This window comes from Rhineura floridana, chromosome 8, assembly GCF_030035675.1.
Source record: "Rhineura floridana isolate rRhiFlo1 chromosome 8, rRhiFlo1.hap2, whole genome shotgun sequence".
NCBI classification, from domain to species: Eukaryota; Metazoa; Chordata; class Lepidosauria; order Squamata; family Rhineuridae; genus Rhineura; species Rhineura floridana.
Genome location: NC_084487.1, coordinates 85,992,539 through 86,010,255, shown reverse-complemented (window position 1 = coordinate 86,010,255; position 17,717 = coordinate 85,992,539). Strand labels below are relative to the sequence as shown.

Below are 17,717 nucleotides of genomic sequence, written 5' to 3'. Positions count from 1 at the left end.
AAGTGATTGAACACTTAACACATTTCCAGTGATGAAGATAGTATGAACATACGTTACTAACTTTTGAACTGAATGCACTGTTTAAATGGCAACATGAACAAATCAGGTTGTTTGAAATATGTTCCTGTAGCTGCTGCTTGAAGTTGCAGTTCTGTGCCTGTAGTCTTCTTCCTGCAGACCCTTGTGAAAAGCCCACCAGGGTTAATTTTTCTTTCCTTTGATGAAGGTTGCTGTGATTTTACTGCTGTACGTCTTGTCAGGCATCAGTGGGTAATATTTAAGTGCTTAGACTTGCAAATTTGTGACTTGAGGCTTTTGGTGTATTACTTGATGAGCTTTGGCAGGCAGCTTGACAAACCATGTCTTCTAATGTGCAAGTGAGTGTAGGAAATAAAATAAACATTTAAATGCAGAGTAATCTAAATAGCATCTCTGCTCCATATGCTGTAGTACCTGTTGGAGACCCATTATATTCCCTGGACCTTTTGTGCACTAACACTTCAGTCCAGATAGTGCTGTGCTCCATCTGCTGTAATCTCTAAACTGCACAGTATGGGCTTAGATTTTGACCTGTTATTTGCTGGTGCTTTTGATCTTCACTAGGCAGGCAACTTGCCATCCCCGCTCCCTGTTATTGCTGCATCTTTTTATTATTTATATCTAAAGCAAATAAAAATATGTGAGCCCTAGCTGTACATACAAGTAAAAAGGTATACATTTTTTGTTCTGTTTCTAGCTTTTTTTGCTGTAGGATCTTTGCATAGAATGAATTTTTAAAAGCAACATACTGCTGGGTGGGCATCAGTCCAGGAATTTAGGCTGCTACTGAAAATTCCTCACAATCCTATTCATCCCCCCCCCCAAAAAAAGATTGTTCTAGGGAGTGAACACCTGGCTTTGGTCACTGACATAATATTTAGGTTGGAATCCTGTTGACATAATGCCTAACATGACCTGAAGGTCTACAGAGTTACATAATTTTTTCTCTCTTTAAGTAACTTTGTGGAGTGAAGATTTGAAATAGAAAGATCACAGAAGGTTGCTTGACTTTTAAATGGTTCCAAGTATTTCAGCAAGCTAACGTTTCAGTTTTTCATACTGTTATTTATAGAGACAATCTATTTGCAGTTTTGTTATTTGGATTTAAGTGGTGATGTTAGGCACAACATTTAATTGGTTCAGTCTTAGGATTTTATTTTTTTAAACCAATTCTTCTCAGTAAGTTAGTGCCTTAGAAGCATTTTCTTCTATTGAGTTTTGCATATTAAGTAGCGTATTAGTCTATGTGCACTGAAACTATTTTTTGGTGCAGAATATCAGAGTTTACAAAACATATCATGAATAATTCACTTGAAAGTATCTGCTGTCACTCAGTTGCATAATTTATTTTAAAATCGAAGGTCTTTTTTCTGTGTGAATAGGTTCCTGTATTGGTTTGCAATAGTGATGGCGTGTTTTTGATTTACACAGTGTAGGGACTAATGGTGGAAATCTGCAGCGTAATTAGGGAAGATAGTGTTTTGAGTCATTAGGGAAGATAGTGTTTTGAGTCACGGTGTGTGTTTCCAGATGATCATGTGGCGTTTGCAGTAGGTGGGGGGTGGGAAGCTAGATGGGCATTGTCAGAGTGCATTCTCAGCTTGAATCAAACCGCTTTTGTCTGTGTATTTTTCTTTTCTTGGTTGAGTGGGATTGAACCTTGGTTTAAAGGTGTTTACTCCTTACCTGCTGGCAAGCTTTTTGACCTTGCAAAATAGTATTGTTTTACTTGCAGTGCAAAGGCTATGTCTGCAAACCCTATTCCTTCAGCCTCCTGTATGGCTTCACCTTTGTTGTCACTGAGAAAATAAGATTAAACGGTTGGGTTTTCAGTGTGTGGTGGTTAGCACCAAGTACATGAAACTTGTGGAGGTACTCCACAAATATCCTTAGAAACTCTGAGATGTGTGCTGTTCTGTAGTACTCAGACACAATGTTAGATACTTCAAAGAAACTGAACACCATTCTTGTTTGAGTGGTAAATTACTCCCATATCTCAGCTGGGTTCTACTCATATAAACCACTTGCTCATGTGAACCCTGTTGACTTAAAATCTACTTCTGGACTGGATAAAAATGTGCCCTCTAGTTTAGTTAATAATTTTTTGAGCTTAAGAAATGTTTCTTACTTGACACATACCTTTCATTTTTAGTTTTGTTGATCATCTGTTTAATAATTTTCTAACTCTTCTTTCTGTATATTTTCTTGATTTATAGGACAGTATGTCTATTCTTAGATAAAGTTGTTGGAAAACTTTGTGTAGAAACTGATTTATCAGTATTATGTCTAATCTTACAACTGTATATTGAGTGGCTAAAAATGAAATGACAGCTGGAAGGACACAATGCTAATGTTAGATGCCCCTCCAAATATCTAAAACACCATTATAATGTATGTATTAAATGATTTTTCAGTTATCTTTCTAGAGGGGAGGGTTAGCCAAATTAATGCCCTCCAGATTTATTATTATTATTATTATTATTATTATTATTATTATTATTATTATTATTATTGATGATGATGATAATGATGATAATGATAATAAACTGCATTTGATGAGCAGCACAGTGGAGGCTAACTTAACCAATAATGTACATTTTGTTGCCTTCCTGCACTTAATAACTGCAGATGGGAATTTGTACGTTTGTTATTCCAAGTTCCCAAATGAGAGTATCGAAGAGAACAGTAACATAGTGTGGCAACTGGTTGCCCATAAGCCAACCTACTCCTCTACTTGGGGCTTTTCCTTGCAGAGAAGGAGACACAGTGCCCATCATCCCTGACAGTTGGTCATGTTGGCTGGGGCTGATGGGCGTTGTAGTCAAACAACATCTAGAGAGCACCACTATGGCTACTCCTGTTCTAGAGTATATACAAAAAAACAAAGGCTCCCATGCTAGTCCATAAGAAAAAAGTCTAGAGTTAGGCAATACCTTTATTAGGTTCAGCCAAATTGTCTCAAAATAGTTTTTGATCAAGTTTTTGAGCACTTCAGAAGTCTTCCATCAGGCTAGATGTTACACAAAGGAAGGGGTGGAAGGATGAGGAAGACCCCCTCCTGTACAAAAAATAGGATGAATATTGAAGCCTTGTGTTCTGTATGTAGACGGAGTCTGAAAAATGGAGATTACAGAATGATGCTATTAATCTCTGCAAGGTACTTACAGGTATTAGATCACACCTAGAATTTTGGGATGAAGAAAGTGGTAATCCCTGTTTTTTGCTGTAGTTGACAAATTCTGTTTCATTACTACTTAATGTTTGCTTCAATGCTATGGAAATAACTTTGTTCTAAAGTCTTATTTTTACAATGGTTCTGCTTTCTTCCATCTTTCAGATGATGGCACAGACACAAGGCTTTGGGAGAAGGTACATAAAAGCCTTTCTGAAAGGCTTCTTTGTCGCTGTTCCTGTGACTGTGACTTTCCTTGACAGAGTGGCTTGCATAGCAAGAGTAGAAGGAGCTTCAATGCAGGTAACAAAGCTCCTTTTTGCAATCTTCCTTTTTACCTGTGTGGAGACCTGAATTATAAATGATTGACAATTGAATTCCAAAAGCAGGAGAGAAATGTGATTTTGAGCATTGCAAAGTTAAATCCTAACTTTATGGGAAAGTTTTTTTATCACAAAGAGGGCAATTTCTACTGTGTTTGCTGAAACAGGTGTTACTTGTGTTTGTGGGAGTACAAAATCCATCAGTTTTTTGAGACCTATACTTCAATTTCTTTGAGAGGCTTATTTCTGAGTAATATAAAAATTCTAAATGGATAATTTTGAATTAAGAGAAGTATTACCAGTTCTGTCAGTCATGACTGGGTAGAGCACAAAGTTTGCAGAAGGTGTTTATAAACAGATGGCATAGTCATGTACTATTGGAAAGGTCACTTTGGAAAAATTGCTATGTTTGGAGTGAACTGTGTGCTTTGTGATAAACTAAGATGCATCTTAGGTTTTCATAGAATTTCTCTTTCAAAACCAACTTTTCAAAGAGATACATTTCCATTATCGCTTTGTTTCCCTGTTTTATTATTAAGTATCTACTGAAAACATGATTCCTACTTATTTTCTAGTCTCTTGTTTTATGAGATCCTTTATTTGAGATACACACATGGCTTACTTTGTCTTGCATTGTATGATCATTTACATGATGATACATGCCTCTCCTTCTCTCTTCACAGATACTCTTTCCTCTTTTTTAACCCTAAGTTGTATAACTATACTAATTGTGTAAGATGTACAAAATAAGGATTTAAAATAATAATAATTTATAATAAAATTAGGATTTGTTCCATAATCATATAATTTTATATTTGTAGTTGGAGAGTTCAGGATATATGCATTTTTTAAGAAATGTTAAATGTTTTCTTCTGTAATGTACCTTTATAGAGGGAAGGACAGGGGGAATACAATCCTGATTCTCCTCCTTGATCTCTCAGTGGCTTTAGATACCATTGACCATCCTTCTGGGCTGGCTCTGCAGGATGAGCATTGATGACACTGTCCTGTGGTGGCTCCATTCATACCTGAAGGATTGTGTCCAGAGAGTAGTATTGGGAGAGTGCTCCTTGGCTCCTTGGTATTTACACTATGGAGTGCCACAGGGAGCCTTGTCACCAGTACTATTTAACACTTATGTGAAGCCATTGGGAGCGGTCATCAGGAGTTTTGGAGCAAGGTGCCATCAGTATGCTGATGATACCTATCTCTGTTTCTCCATTACATCTGAATCAGGAGAGGCTGTGCAAGCACTCAACTGGTGCTTGGATATAGTGGTGGATTGGATTACAGTCAAACTGACCTTGAATCCTGGAAAGATGGAGGCCTTATGGGTGGTTCCTATGTCCAGGAAATAGGTCAATCACCTGTCCTGGATGGGGTTGCACTCCCTCTGAAGGAGCAGGTATGCATTCTGGGGGTGATCCTCTCTGTCACTAGAGGCTCAAGTGAGCTGTGTGGTCAGGAGTGCTTTTTCCCAGCTTTGGCTGGTATGCCAACCACAACTGTTCCTGGACTGTGACTGTGACAGCCTGACCACAGTGATCCATACAAGACGTGATTACTGTAACATGCTTTATGTGGGGCTGCCCTTGTTTCTGGTCTGGAAGCTGCAACTAGTGCAGAATGCAGAGGCCAGACTGCTTACAGGAGCAGATTACTGACAACATGTTATCCCTTTGCTGAAAGAGCTGCACTGGTTGCCAGTTAGCTATTGGGTCAGGTTGAAGGCACTTGTGTTAATTCACAAAATCCTAAACAACTTGGGCCCAATGTACCTTAAGGTTAGCCTGACTTATTATGTTCCATCTTGATCACTGAGATCTTCTGATGAGACACTGTTAGTGGCTCCTGACGCCCCTGAAATTTGTTTGGCCTCCACCAGGTACCAAGGCTTTAATGTGGCAGGCTCTGCCCTGTAGAACTCCTTACCAAAAGAGGTTTGGCAGAAAAATTCCTTTCTTTGAGACATTTCTTGAAAACTGAACTTTTTAGACAGGCCTATGTAACATGAATTTCTCTCTAAGCAATGCAATATTTATTTATGTTTTTATTATTGCTTTTAATAATATTTTTATTTCTTTTAAAAATTTATTGTGTTTTTGTATGTTGTAAGCCACCTTGATGTACTTCTATGAAAAGTGCTGCTTATAAATAAGAAATGTTTTCATAGTATCAGAACCTCAGAGGAGAACTCTCATTTCATCTCCTAACTGATATATCTCATGAATAGTGAAGCTTCTGTAGTTAAGTGATAGTGCAGTGGTGGTGCGGACATGACTGGAGGAGCCATGCTTTTTGCCTAGCTGGGTACAGGTCTTTTAGGTTTTGATACTTCTAGGCTTTATTGGAGGCATTCCTCTGCCTGTTCCAAATGCCAGGTTGCCCCAGTTTTAAGTGGTACTTCTGATGTGGGAAACTTCCTTCCTGTCTGCTGATATGCTAAAAGCGTTTCTTCCTTCTGTGAAGAAAGAACTACAATATGAGACGTTTTCAACAATGACCTGGTTCGTATGCAACACTAAGCCAAACCATGATGTAATGTGAACAGGCAAGTGTCCAGATTTCTTGAGATGAGATTGCAGTGGCTGCTGTGCTCATCTCCAGGTCCTGCAGCTGCTGCACTATCTGGAACTAAGCCATTGTTTGGCTCAACATTATGTTTGAACCTGGTCATGTGGTTTGTCTTGCTCCATACAAGTAACCAAGTTGTAACCGTACAAACCATATTCTTGGGTTTGAAATGTTCTGGGTGAGCCAAACTACATAGTCAGCAGTGGCACAGCTCTTGCTGTCTTTGACAAAAAGTGGTTGATATCATCATCTATATAGTGCCATCAAATGTACATGGCACTGCACATAAAATAAAACAATAAAAACCTGTCCCTGCTAAAAAGGCATACAATCTAAATTTAAATGCTTGCATTATATACAATGGCTTGCAACAGTAATCAGACCTCTGACCAATGCTCTCATGTTACTGAATTACAAATGGTACATTGTAATTTCATTCTGTATGGTATTTTATTTTGAAACACTGAAACTCAAAATCAATTATTATAAGGTTTTATGTTGGGAAATGTTTGTAAGAAATATAAAAAACTGAAACATGTTGCTTGCATAAATATTCAACCCCTGTGCTGTGGAAGCTCCCAGTTTTCACAGATGAAAGAAATTGCCCTGTCAAGGACACAATTTACCTTACCAATGGCCTCCACCTATGAACCATTAAAGCTGCTGTCATATTGTCAGGATAAAAACCCCACTGTTGAAGGATCATTGGTCAGGCTGTGGATCTGAAGGAAAATGAAGACTAAAGAGCATTTTACAGAAGTGAGAGATAATGTAATACAAATGCATAGATTAGGAAAAGGGTACAAAATAGCCTGGTTCCAGGCTATGGTCTAAAGGCACAAGGCCAGCTACCTACTGAAGCTAAGCAGGGTCAGGTGTGATCAGTGCCAGGATGGGAGACCACCTGGGAACCATATGTAAGCCGCCTTCGGTTTCATGAAAAGAAAGGCGGGGTATAAATGTAATAAATAAATAACATAATATCCAAGTGTTTGGCTATCACAGTGAGCACAGTGAGCATCAATAATCAGGAAGTGGAAGCTGCATCACACCACCAAGCACTGCCAATAAAAGGCCGAACAAGAAGGAGACTTGTGAGAGACGCCACAGAGAGGCTGTGCATTGAGCAGGGGGTTGGACTTGATGGCCTTATAGGCCCCTTACAACTCTACTGTTCTATGATTCTAGGCCAACAATCACTTTGAAGGAGCTACAGAGTTGAGTGGCTGGGAGTGGAGTAATGGTGCACCAGTCAACCATATCAAGAGCTCTGCATAACACTGGCTTATATGGGAGGGTGGCAAGAAAGAAGCTGTTACTCAAAAGGTATCATCTCAAAGCGCGTATGGGGTTTGCCAGAAAGCATGAGAGTGCTCCAGCTGCAATGTGGGAAAAGGTTTTGTGGTCAGATGAGACCAAGATAGAGCTTTTTGGCCAAGACTCAAAGCACTATGTGAGGCGCAAACCTAACACTGCCCTTGCCTCAAGACACACCATCCCTACAGTGAAGTATGGTGGTGGCAGCATCATGCTGTGAGGATGCTTCTCATCAGCAGGGACTGGGCATCTTGTTAAAATCAAAGGAAGAATGGATTGCACAAAATACAGGGAAATACTGCAAGAGAACCTGCTTCAGTCCACTAAAAAACTGAAGCTTGGGAGGAAATTCACTTTTCAGCAGAAAAATGCACACGGCCAAAGCATTGGAGTGGCTCAAGAATAAAAAGGTGAATGTCCTACAGTGGCCCAGTCAGAGTCCTGATCTCAATCCCATTGAGAATCTGTAGTGCTCTTTGAAACTTGTGGTCCGCAAGTGACATCCAACCAACCTGAATGACCTGGAATGAATCTTCCAAGAAGAATGGGCCAAAATCCCTCCGACACTGTGCAAAGCTGGTATATATTTTACCTACTCCAAAAGACTTAAAGCTGGTATTGCAGCAAAAGGTGGCTCTAGGAAATGTTAATGTGTGTGGGTTGAATACTTATGCAAACAACATGTTTCAGTTTTTATGTTTCTTACAAACATTTCCCAACATAAAACCAAAGTCACTGTACAATAATTAATTTTGAATTTCAGTGTTTCAAAATAAAATATACAGAACGAAATTACAATGAACCATTTGTAATCCAGTAATATGAGAGCATTGGTCAGGGGTTTGATTACTTTTGCAAGGCACTGTATATTATTGATGCAGATAGCATGCTGGCATCTTAGGGAAAAGCCTATCCTGGAGCAGTTCTTCCTGACACAAATGTACAGGTGTAAACGGAAAGTAGTAGCACTGGAAAATATGTGAACTTTGAACTTGTAACGTTACCTCTGGAGTAAAATTAGGAAATACTACTCATTATATGAATGTATCCAAAATTATTATTTTTAAAAAAGTAGTTATGGGAACAAATTGATTATTTCAGAATGAGAATATATTTAACATCAAACTGGAAGTGCTTCTGTACGTACACGTTTTCTTTCTCTTGTTTTGCTTCAGGAAGGAAAACATGACAAATCATCTTCAGTTTCTTTATCTCGCACTCCAGAGAATGAATTATGTTGAATGTGTTTGAAAGCCATAGGATGTGATGGAAAGTGAAGTTTAGTCAGCATGACTCCTTTTGCTCATCAATAACACACTTGCATCGGATATATGATTGTCTTGACTCAAAGCTTTCACCATACAATTCACAAGGATTGGATTTGTAATAGACCTTTTAGACTCCTAGCTGGCTTTGTGCACTCATTATCCTATCCCATGCTGTGACTGAAATTAAAAGTTCTTTCAAAAAAGGAAGGAAATGTGGCTTACTCTTCTTTTTTTGTACATTTCTTTTTGTTTTTTTGTATTCTGAAGTAGAGTAAACATAATGCAGTTCCATAATTATGGGGTAATACTGCTGTATTAAAAGGACACTTAATTTATTCTGAATCAATTAAAATATGTATCATTGTTCATTTTGCTCGGATTTCACATTTTTCAATGCCAGGAGCCACATAGTTAAAACTTTTATACATGAGTGTGATTTGCCTTATCAAGGTTTTAAAGTTTCGTAAATTAGTATTTAATTAATACACCCCTTATTGCATCGCATTTGCACAATAATTTCTGAACCAGATTAATATCTCACATTATTACTGTTCTCTTAGATCAAAGTCTTGATGCTCTCACACAAAAAGTTATTAGTATATTTCAATATTAGCATATTTATTTAATAGCCTGAACATATGTGAGACAGAAACAGCTGGTGGTATAATTTAGCTGTTTGTTGCTATGGATTTTGTATCTTCTTTCTATAACTTTTGCTTGTTGGATCAGGGTTTCATATAAATGCAACTTCATTGTTTGTTCAGTTAATTTTAAGGTACGACTTTGGTATAAACATCATGGTGTTCTTAGTGCATATTTGGAGCTTCTAATGTCATTGAACACACTCGGGCATGTTGTGATAGGTCAATAATCATGAGTTTCAGATGCCTGAGATAATGTGTCTCCCTCATGAGAGATCCTCTTAAGATGTGAGAAGCTTAGCTAACAAAATTGAAAAGCTGACCTGTCATTTGACAGGATTTTCAGCTGGTTGGTTAAGAATAAAAGGCTATTTGACTTCCCAGTCCTACCTAATAAAATATATTGGATGACATTCATTGCTAGTCCTATTTGAAGTAGACCCATCGAAGTTAATGGACACAACTAACTTAGGTTCATTAATTTCAGTGGGTCTACCCTGAGTAAGATTTAGTTGAATACAACCCATTATAAATATACTTTAGTTCTTTATCCCTTACATTTCCATAGCCACCACAAAATACCTAATAGAACATTATAATCTTAGCATATAATTCACCATACAGTAGTGAAGTTATAGGGCATAAGTATGGGAGAAACAGGCATGGTGATTTATTTAAAAGTTAAAACAAATATACTGTATTTACTTAAACCTTATTTGCATAGAATGACATTTATTATGTATGAGTAAATGTTATTAACATACTTTACTAGTTACTTCCTTAGATGGGTACTTTTTCCTTTAAGAAAGCTGCTATAACCTTTTCCAAGTTCATTTCCCTAATTAAAATTCAATTGTCAGTTACCATTTCCTACTTCTTCCACAGTCAGTTCTCACATAATTAGAGGGCAAGACTTGGAAGTTCTTCCTTCAACTCACTAGAAGGATATAGGGTTGAACAAAGTCTCTCAGCTGTCTTTCACAGTGAATTGCTAGCTTCATGGGCAATCTTTAACTGGCAAGTTTGTTTCAGCTTCCCCTGAAGCCTTCCTTCTGATCAGAGACTTGATGACCAGGACACAGCAAAGAAGTCACTCATTTGTCACCTCTAAAGCGTTCTAACTTTTTGCAGTCTTCCCTGTTCATATGACCAGAAGATTGTCTGGAGAACTGCTTCTGGAGTCTTTCTCTCCTTGCTAGTTCTCATAGTTTCTGCCTTCTGTAATTCCAGCCTTTTTTTCTCTTCAGCCTCTTGCCTAAATTCTATTGCTGCTTCCTTCTTCTTTAGGATCATCCCAGCCTGAACTGACCACAATGACTGAACTTTTTCAATTGACCCTAGACAGTGGCTGCTTTCACACATGGGGCTGATTGCGTTAAGGAACAGCAGCTTTTTCAGCTGATATACTGGCATGTTGTGCAACTGTCCTTTACACAGCTTGTTTTCGTCCCTCACCCATGCACACTGTTCCTCACTGTGTAAGGGTGCTGAGAGTTGTTAGGAGAACCCAATTCCCCTCACACAGCTCCAGGTCTCAGAATGATTTAACAGTCAAACCCTCTTCGCAAAATACTATGGGAATTCTTGCTGGAAACTGCAGGAGGGGAGAGTGCTCTTGCACTCAGGTCCTCCGCTGCAGGCTTCTCTTGGACATCTGGTTGGCTGCTGTGTGAACAGGATGCTGGACTTGATGGGCCACTGGCCTGATCCAGTGGGCTCTTCTTATATTCTTAGGGAAATAGTTGTCTCCTGACAACTCCCAGTACCCTCAGGATTCTTTGGGAGAAACCGTGACCGTTTAAAGGGGTATAATATTGTTGATGTGTGTGGTTGTTGCGTGACAGCACACGTTACTTTTGGAAGTAAAATGGTCAAGAAACATCACAGAGGCAATAGATCTTGTTAAGAGTCCTTTTTACTCGGACATTAAGGCTTGTAGCAGTTACAAGTAGCTTCCCCCCCTCTAGACAGAGCATCTCTCTCTGAAAGCAAAACTTAGACAGACACTAACAAAAAACTGCTAGAACGTTTCCCCCGTCGCTATCTCGATGGTTGCCATGGTACCGGCCTTGGCTGTCCGTTCCCAGGCCAGACACAGGCTTTGCAGCTGATAACACTCCTTCTTCCCCAGACTTCTTGAAACTTTCAGACTTGATGAAAAACAACCTGTGGCAGTAAAGCCTAATGGGTCAACAAATATTGCTTTAAAAATATAGTGCAGATGGCGCCTAAGTCAGGACTCCTTGACCACTGACCTTCTACCATGTCAATTATCTGCCAGCCCATTGGTGTATATTTAAGAGCCAAAATAATGCTTAACTGCTATACTGAGATCTGATCTTTTTTATTCTTCTGTCCAGTATATAAACTAACATGACTGGACATTCCTGTTTTTATATTTACATAGCATTTAAACAATATTGTACCTCAGACTTCTTGATTTCCCATAGTTCATAGTCCAACTAATTCAGAAGGTGAGGAAGGCAAGGTCTTCTTTGTTGTGTTCCATTGATTCCTGTTCTAAAAACAACTATTGGCTAATATTTATTTCAATCCAGTGTTGCTTGTCAGTGCTGTACATTTTCATATTCAGGAGTTCATCTGATGGGATTTAACTTAGATTATATTTTTATACAATTAGTTTAAGTACTGTAATATTTTCATTTTTTTAGTGTGGTGGTTTAATTTTGTTTTCAAAGCTGCTTTGAATTTCTTAGTTGAAGCAGCACATGTTTTAAAAAAATGAAATGCAAAATCCAGATGTATAGTACTGGATGAGATTGATGTTAATAGTTTTTATTCAGTTCTGTAGTAAAACACGAGAACCTTCACCTGCTTATTAAAAACACAGTTTTCTATTTATAAATGTGATGTTTATTATGAAACAAAACAAGGCTTGTTAAATGTGTGTGGTAGTCTCTCTGACAGCAGAACAATTCAAATGCATGTCTTCCATTCTGAGTAATTTGAGTGATTTTATTCTTGGCACATTCTCTTTTATTTTCAAAAGCCAGTACAAGTCTGATTCAGTCCTCTTACCTTGTGCTTTGAATGAGGGAAACAATATGAATTACTGCTTGATTTGTAAAGTAGCTTTATGAATAGAAAACCTAATTGGTGGGTAGGTGTGGAATAATAGTGAAGCGTTACAATTAACTGAGTAAAACTGCATAACAATGCAATCAGTTATGCATGATTTTCTTTAGCATAACAACAACATACATAAATACAGTTTTGGTATATAAATAGACTGAGGTATAATGCTAGGAATTGAGCAGGGGGCCAAAATTCCTGCAAAAGTTGAATTTGAGCCTTGAAATGTATTGTCATTGGTCATCAGACATATCATTTGGGTCTTGGATCCCTTCAGAGACTTTTAGCGGTTCACAGTCTGAGAGAAAACCAACTTCTGTAGTAATGACCTAGAAATGCGAACTGTCAGGAAGAGTGGTAAGAATTCTTCCTTCCAATTGGCAGTTGCCTATGCTTACGTGCTTCCAGATTTTTCTAAAGGTTGATAGAGAGCTATGTCTTATTCCAGCTCCCAATCCGAAGTGTTGTATAAAGTGAACTCTGTTATTTATTCATTAAAGTTTGGACATTAATTTTCTTTCCTATGTGATATAGTAGTTGTTATATTCTGTATCTTGGAGGAAGAAAAAAATAAATAAAGCCTGTGCTTGGTGATTGTGGCGACAACAAAGAGATGGAGACCTTATTGTATTTAACTACTGATAAAATTATCAACTGAGACTACAGTAGCTAAAATTGGGAAGTGTGGTGGCCCCGATTCCTACCCTCTGCACCTGAGGAATAGGCTGGCTGTCCATGCTGTGTGGGTCCCTCAGGTGCTGTGCTCACACTTCAACCTGTTGCGAAGTCTTATGTGACAGTTAAGTTGGAAGTTGGTACAATTTCCAGCAGCTGCTCAGATTAGCTGGGCAACCTGTTTTCCACTTTTTAGGCCGAGTATAGATGTCTTCCCCCATCCTTGGGGGAGATCCTCCAGTCCCTTAATAACTAGGATAGGAGTATACCTCGAATTTCTGCTCCCTGCTCCCTGTCCCCCATCTTTCTGCCCCTCCTGCCTGTGAAGCCATAATTCTTAAATCTTTCACCGCCACAAAAATCCACTTTGACCTGTGACATTAAGCTATGCATTAATTCTTACATTAGTGCATTAATTCTTACGTTCATGGAACGTATTGGAAGTTGCTTTTGGGATTCGAGGCAGAGCTTGGAAGACTGTAATTTATTACTTTTTAAAATTAACAATTACAATTACATGGCCCCCAAAAGTAGTAATTACCATTCCAATAACAATTGCTCTGAAAGTAACTGATTACTTTACTTTTTCTCAAAAGTAATCACTACAATTACATTTCAGTTACTTTTTAAAAAAATGCCTACAAGGTGCTGGCCTTGGCTGCTTGCACATCTAAGTAGCCTAAAACAACATTAAAAATAAACACACACATACAGAGGTCGTAGAATAATTCTTTTTATCCATAAGATAACAATGGTGGTCTCTCCATTGGTAAGGGAGGGAGGCAGAGGCCATTACTCAGATCTTTGCACGTCAAACCAAGTGCAACCCCCCCGCCAGCAAGCATAATCTCTCTCACTTAACCACCTCCCAGACCCTGCCCTGCCACCAACTAAGGGACACTCACCCAAGCAAACATTGTCCCCTGAGATGCAAAAAAGTTAAAATACTACAAATGCAGCACAGTAGCCAGAGAGGGTGGTGGAGGCCATTTTGTGTGCCAAGTGCAAATACAGTGTGCTTGTAATGAATTACTTCCAAGCTCTGATTCTAGAAACATAGACTACTGGTCTGTTTAGCTCAGTAATGCCCACACTGACTGGTAGCAGCTTGCCAGGGTTTCAGACATGGGGCATTCCTAGCCCTTCCTTTGTACACCAGGGATTGAACTTGGGACCTGCTTCATGCAAAGCACTGAGCTATGGCTCTTCCCAGTATAGGTTTAGCTGATGGAGGGAGGCATGGAACGACAAATGCTTAAAGAGAAAACATTCTATTATAGAGAATGGATGCCCAAAAAGTAGCGACTCTTCCACTTTATTTCATCATATGTTGAGTGAAAGAAAAGGGGGTCAGAAAGGGGATAATGGCTCATGATTTGGATTGATTGCAAGCCCCAGCTTGCTATTGCCAATCATTCAGGCAGTTCCATATCAGGGAAATTCACAAAATAGTAGTCCTCTAGTTACGAGTTAGTAAGGCTTGGCTGAAATGCTCCCCGCTCCTCACCATTCCTTTAACAGGTGGTGAAATTGAGGGGTAAGCATTTCGTTAACTTGAGCGGTGAGGAAAATGGGGGGCTATACCAGCAGCACTTCTCTTAGTTGCTAGTGACTGCCATCTCACTCTCTGCACCTCAGTTTCTCTTGAAAAATGCTGTGTCACCATGTAGTATTGTTCGAAGAGGAACTGGGGGAGGGGAGAGATGGCAGCCACCAACTTTAATATATAGGGCTGATTCACATGGGAGGTGAACTTCGGTAAATACACAGCTTTTCCCTTCACGATAGATTTGCAGGATTCACACTGCCTTCCAATCTGCTGTTTTCCAGTAACTTCCAATCTGCTGTTTTCCATTCTCATTTAGTATCACTGTTTCCTTGTGGCCCCACCCCCAAATTTACATGTTTACTCCCTCTGTAGTATTGCTAATGGAGAAGGGAGGGGGTTTTGTTTCCTTGTTTTTTGTCAATTGCACGCTGAAGCCAGGAGAGCATGGGGGGTGCAGTTTCATTTCCTCCTGACATATTTATAGCAAGACCCCCTTTTTATTAAGTATTTATAAAATGCAGTTTTTAGTGAAGAGTGTGTGTGTGTATGCGCGTGCACCTTTTGTCACATTGGTAATTGGGCAATACGACATTGGAGGGGTTCCATCGTTAAATAACACACACACACACTCATGATGTGGTTGGAAGAAGAGTCTATGGAACTCAGAGTGGAGAGGAGAGTGCAATCCCCATGACTGTTGGGCTTCAGTGCTGACACCAGGAGAGCGCCTGGGAGTGAAATTGTGACATGACACTGACTAGACTCCCCCCTTCTATTCCTAGTAAAAGCCTTTCTTCCTTTTTCTTTTTAAAAATTAGGTCATTGGAGACAGGTTTTTTGTGTGTGTGTGTGTGTGTGTGTGTGTGTGAGTGTGTGTGTGTGTGTGTGTGTGTGAGTGTGTGTGTGTGTGTGTGTGTGTGTGTGTGAGTGTGTGAGTGTGTGAGTGTGTGAGTGTGTGTGTGTGTGTGTGTGTGTGTGTGTGTGTGTGTGTGTGTGAGTGTGTGAGTGTGTGAGTGACGCTGCAATGAAGAGTAGCTGCCGCCCCCGCCACTCTTCAAAGCCCAACATTCCCTTCCTTCCTGCAGATTGGCAGCGCTGTGTGGGAAAATATTGGGGGTAATTCAGCTTCGCCTTTGCAAAGCCTGAGGGAGTTTGGGTGGAAAGGCTTCAAACCGTGCTGAAGTTTAAAAAAGAAAGAAAGAACAAGAGTGAAGGAAGGCAGTTTACTGGGTGAGAAAGGGGTGAAGGAAAGGAGGGCTGCAGCAGTTGAGGAGCAGACAGTTGGAAGTTGCTTGTTGAGCCATCGGAAATAAAATGGAGAGTTCAGTGGGCGGAGAAAGGGGAGTATCTGAAAGTGACGATCCACCCCCCACCAAAAAACATTGGAGCAAAGTGCCTATATGAGAGGAGCGCAGCGAAACGGAGATGGTTTTTCCTTCACTTTTCACATTTTCAGCCTAATGGTTTAATTCGGATTTAAAGGGAAAAGTAGCTACACACCTCCCCTTTGCCTGCAACATCATGTAAACAGGGTAAAATTAAACAGGGATGCAAGTAGCACCCATCTCACATTAAATCGTCATGTGAACCAGCCCATAATTATCTGGGGGAACTGAAAAACAAATGCACAATTTGCTCTCAGGTGGATGTAGTTGCAGGAAATTGATTCAGCTTTTGTATTGAGATGTATGGGGTTTTCAATATTTTATACATGTTTGACAGAGAGGGTTGTTTTGATTGAAAGACACAATTAAGTCTTCTGTGGCTTGTTTAAAAACTCATTTATGATATTTGGTTAGAAATACTAACTGGGAAGCTGGAACTTATCGTTTGAGCTATGTGGGATAGGAATTGTGGGGAAGTCAATCTTTTGGGTTCTACGTGTATCCAACAAAATAATTGTGCTTGTGGAATGATGCTCATGCAATGGAACACTACTTCTGTCTTCTCCTGGCCCCCCTCAATCTGATCTGGGGATCCTCCCAATGTTCCAGAGCAGTTTTGGGGTGTGTGTGGTAGGAGGAGACAGAGGGGAAGTTCCATTGCATGAGCAGAAGCTGTTCCATGGGTGCAGTTACTCTGTTGGATGCAATTTTCTTCTTCTTCCCTCCCCCTCCCCCTTTTGGTAAAAAAATGATCATTTACAAGATTGACAAAAATTACACGTTATGTCTGATTACTTAATTGCTCTCAGTGTATTGTTACATGAGAGCCAAATAAAAAAGCCACTGTGGTACACTGATAGTGTCTTATTAAATCAGTAAGTAATCTATTGAATATTGGAAATTTGGTTCAACTGGTAGATCATATCCCTCACTTACTTCACAGAGGGATGCTGCATGGTAGTTGGCTATATTCCTTTCTTCTATAATCTGTTCAAGGTCTACCTATTTTTCTGGTTTCTGAACATCAGCATTCACATATCTTGCCTCTCCCCACAGTCTGGAGAGGTATCCTGCACCTAGATTTGAGATACAAAACTTGTGTATGATGATTTTTTGAAGAAGGGTGCCGGAGCTGGGCCTTTGTGTGGTTCAGAGCATCTGCCAGCCTCAGGATAACTATGCTGATTCCCACGAAAGCAAACTGTCAGCTGTTTTAGGAAAGAGCTGTATGGCAGCAACAACCCTGTCCTCTTGGTGTGGACATTGTCACCTGCTCTGTTTCCAGAACTAATAGAGTTGGGGAAGATTTTCTAGGGAAGGGTTGCTTTCCTAGGTAGCCAAAATCTGCATAGACAGAAGCATGTAAATGTGTTTTTAACAACTATAACTTTAAGAACTGTTTCCTGAGCTTGCTTCTTTTCTCTTCCTACCTCACATCTTTTTCTTCTGTGTCATGTCTTTTTAGATTGCAGGCCTGTGAGTAGGGACTGTTTTTCACTAATGATTTTTGGAAGCCACTCTGGGAGCCTTTTTGGCTCAAGACTGAGGCATAAATGCTTTCAGTGAATGAACACATTGCAGTGGAGAAATTATAGAACAACTGCTGTAGTCTGATGGAGCTACTAGGTCTAGTGATGTGCAAATTCCTGTCAACACAGTGTAAATGAAAATGGACTGCCTT

General features: G+C 39.6%; 1 protein-coding gene across 35 annotated transcripts in view; it reads left to right on the top strand.

Annotated features, from left to right (window-relative positions):
- IMMP2L (inner mitochondrial membrane peptidase subunit 2) overlaps positions 1-17,717 on the top strand; it is a 797,369-nt gene that overhangs the window by 12,658 nt on the left and 766,994 nt on the right. For all 35 annotated transcript variants that reach the window (XM_061639974.1, XM_061639977.1, XM_061639972.1 and 32 more), the window contains exon 2: positions 3,377-3,514. In XM_061639974.1, coding sequence (XP_061495958.1) covers positions 3,377-3,514 — 138 coding nt within the window. The remainder of the gene's footprint in view (positions 1-3,376; positions 3,515-17,717) is intronic.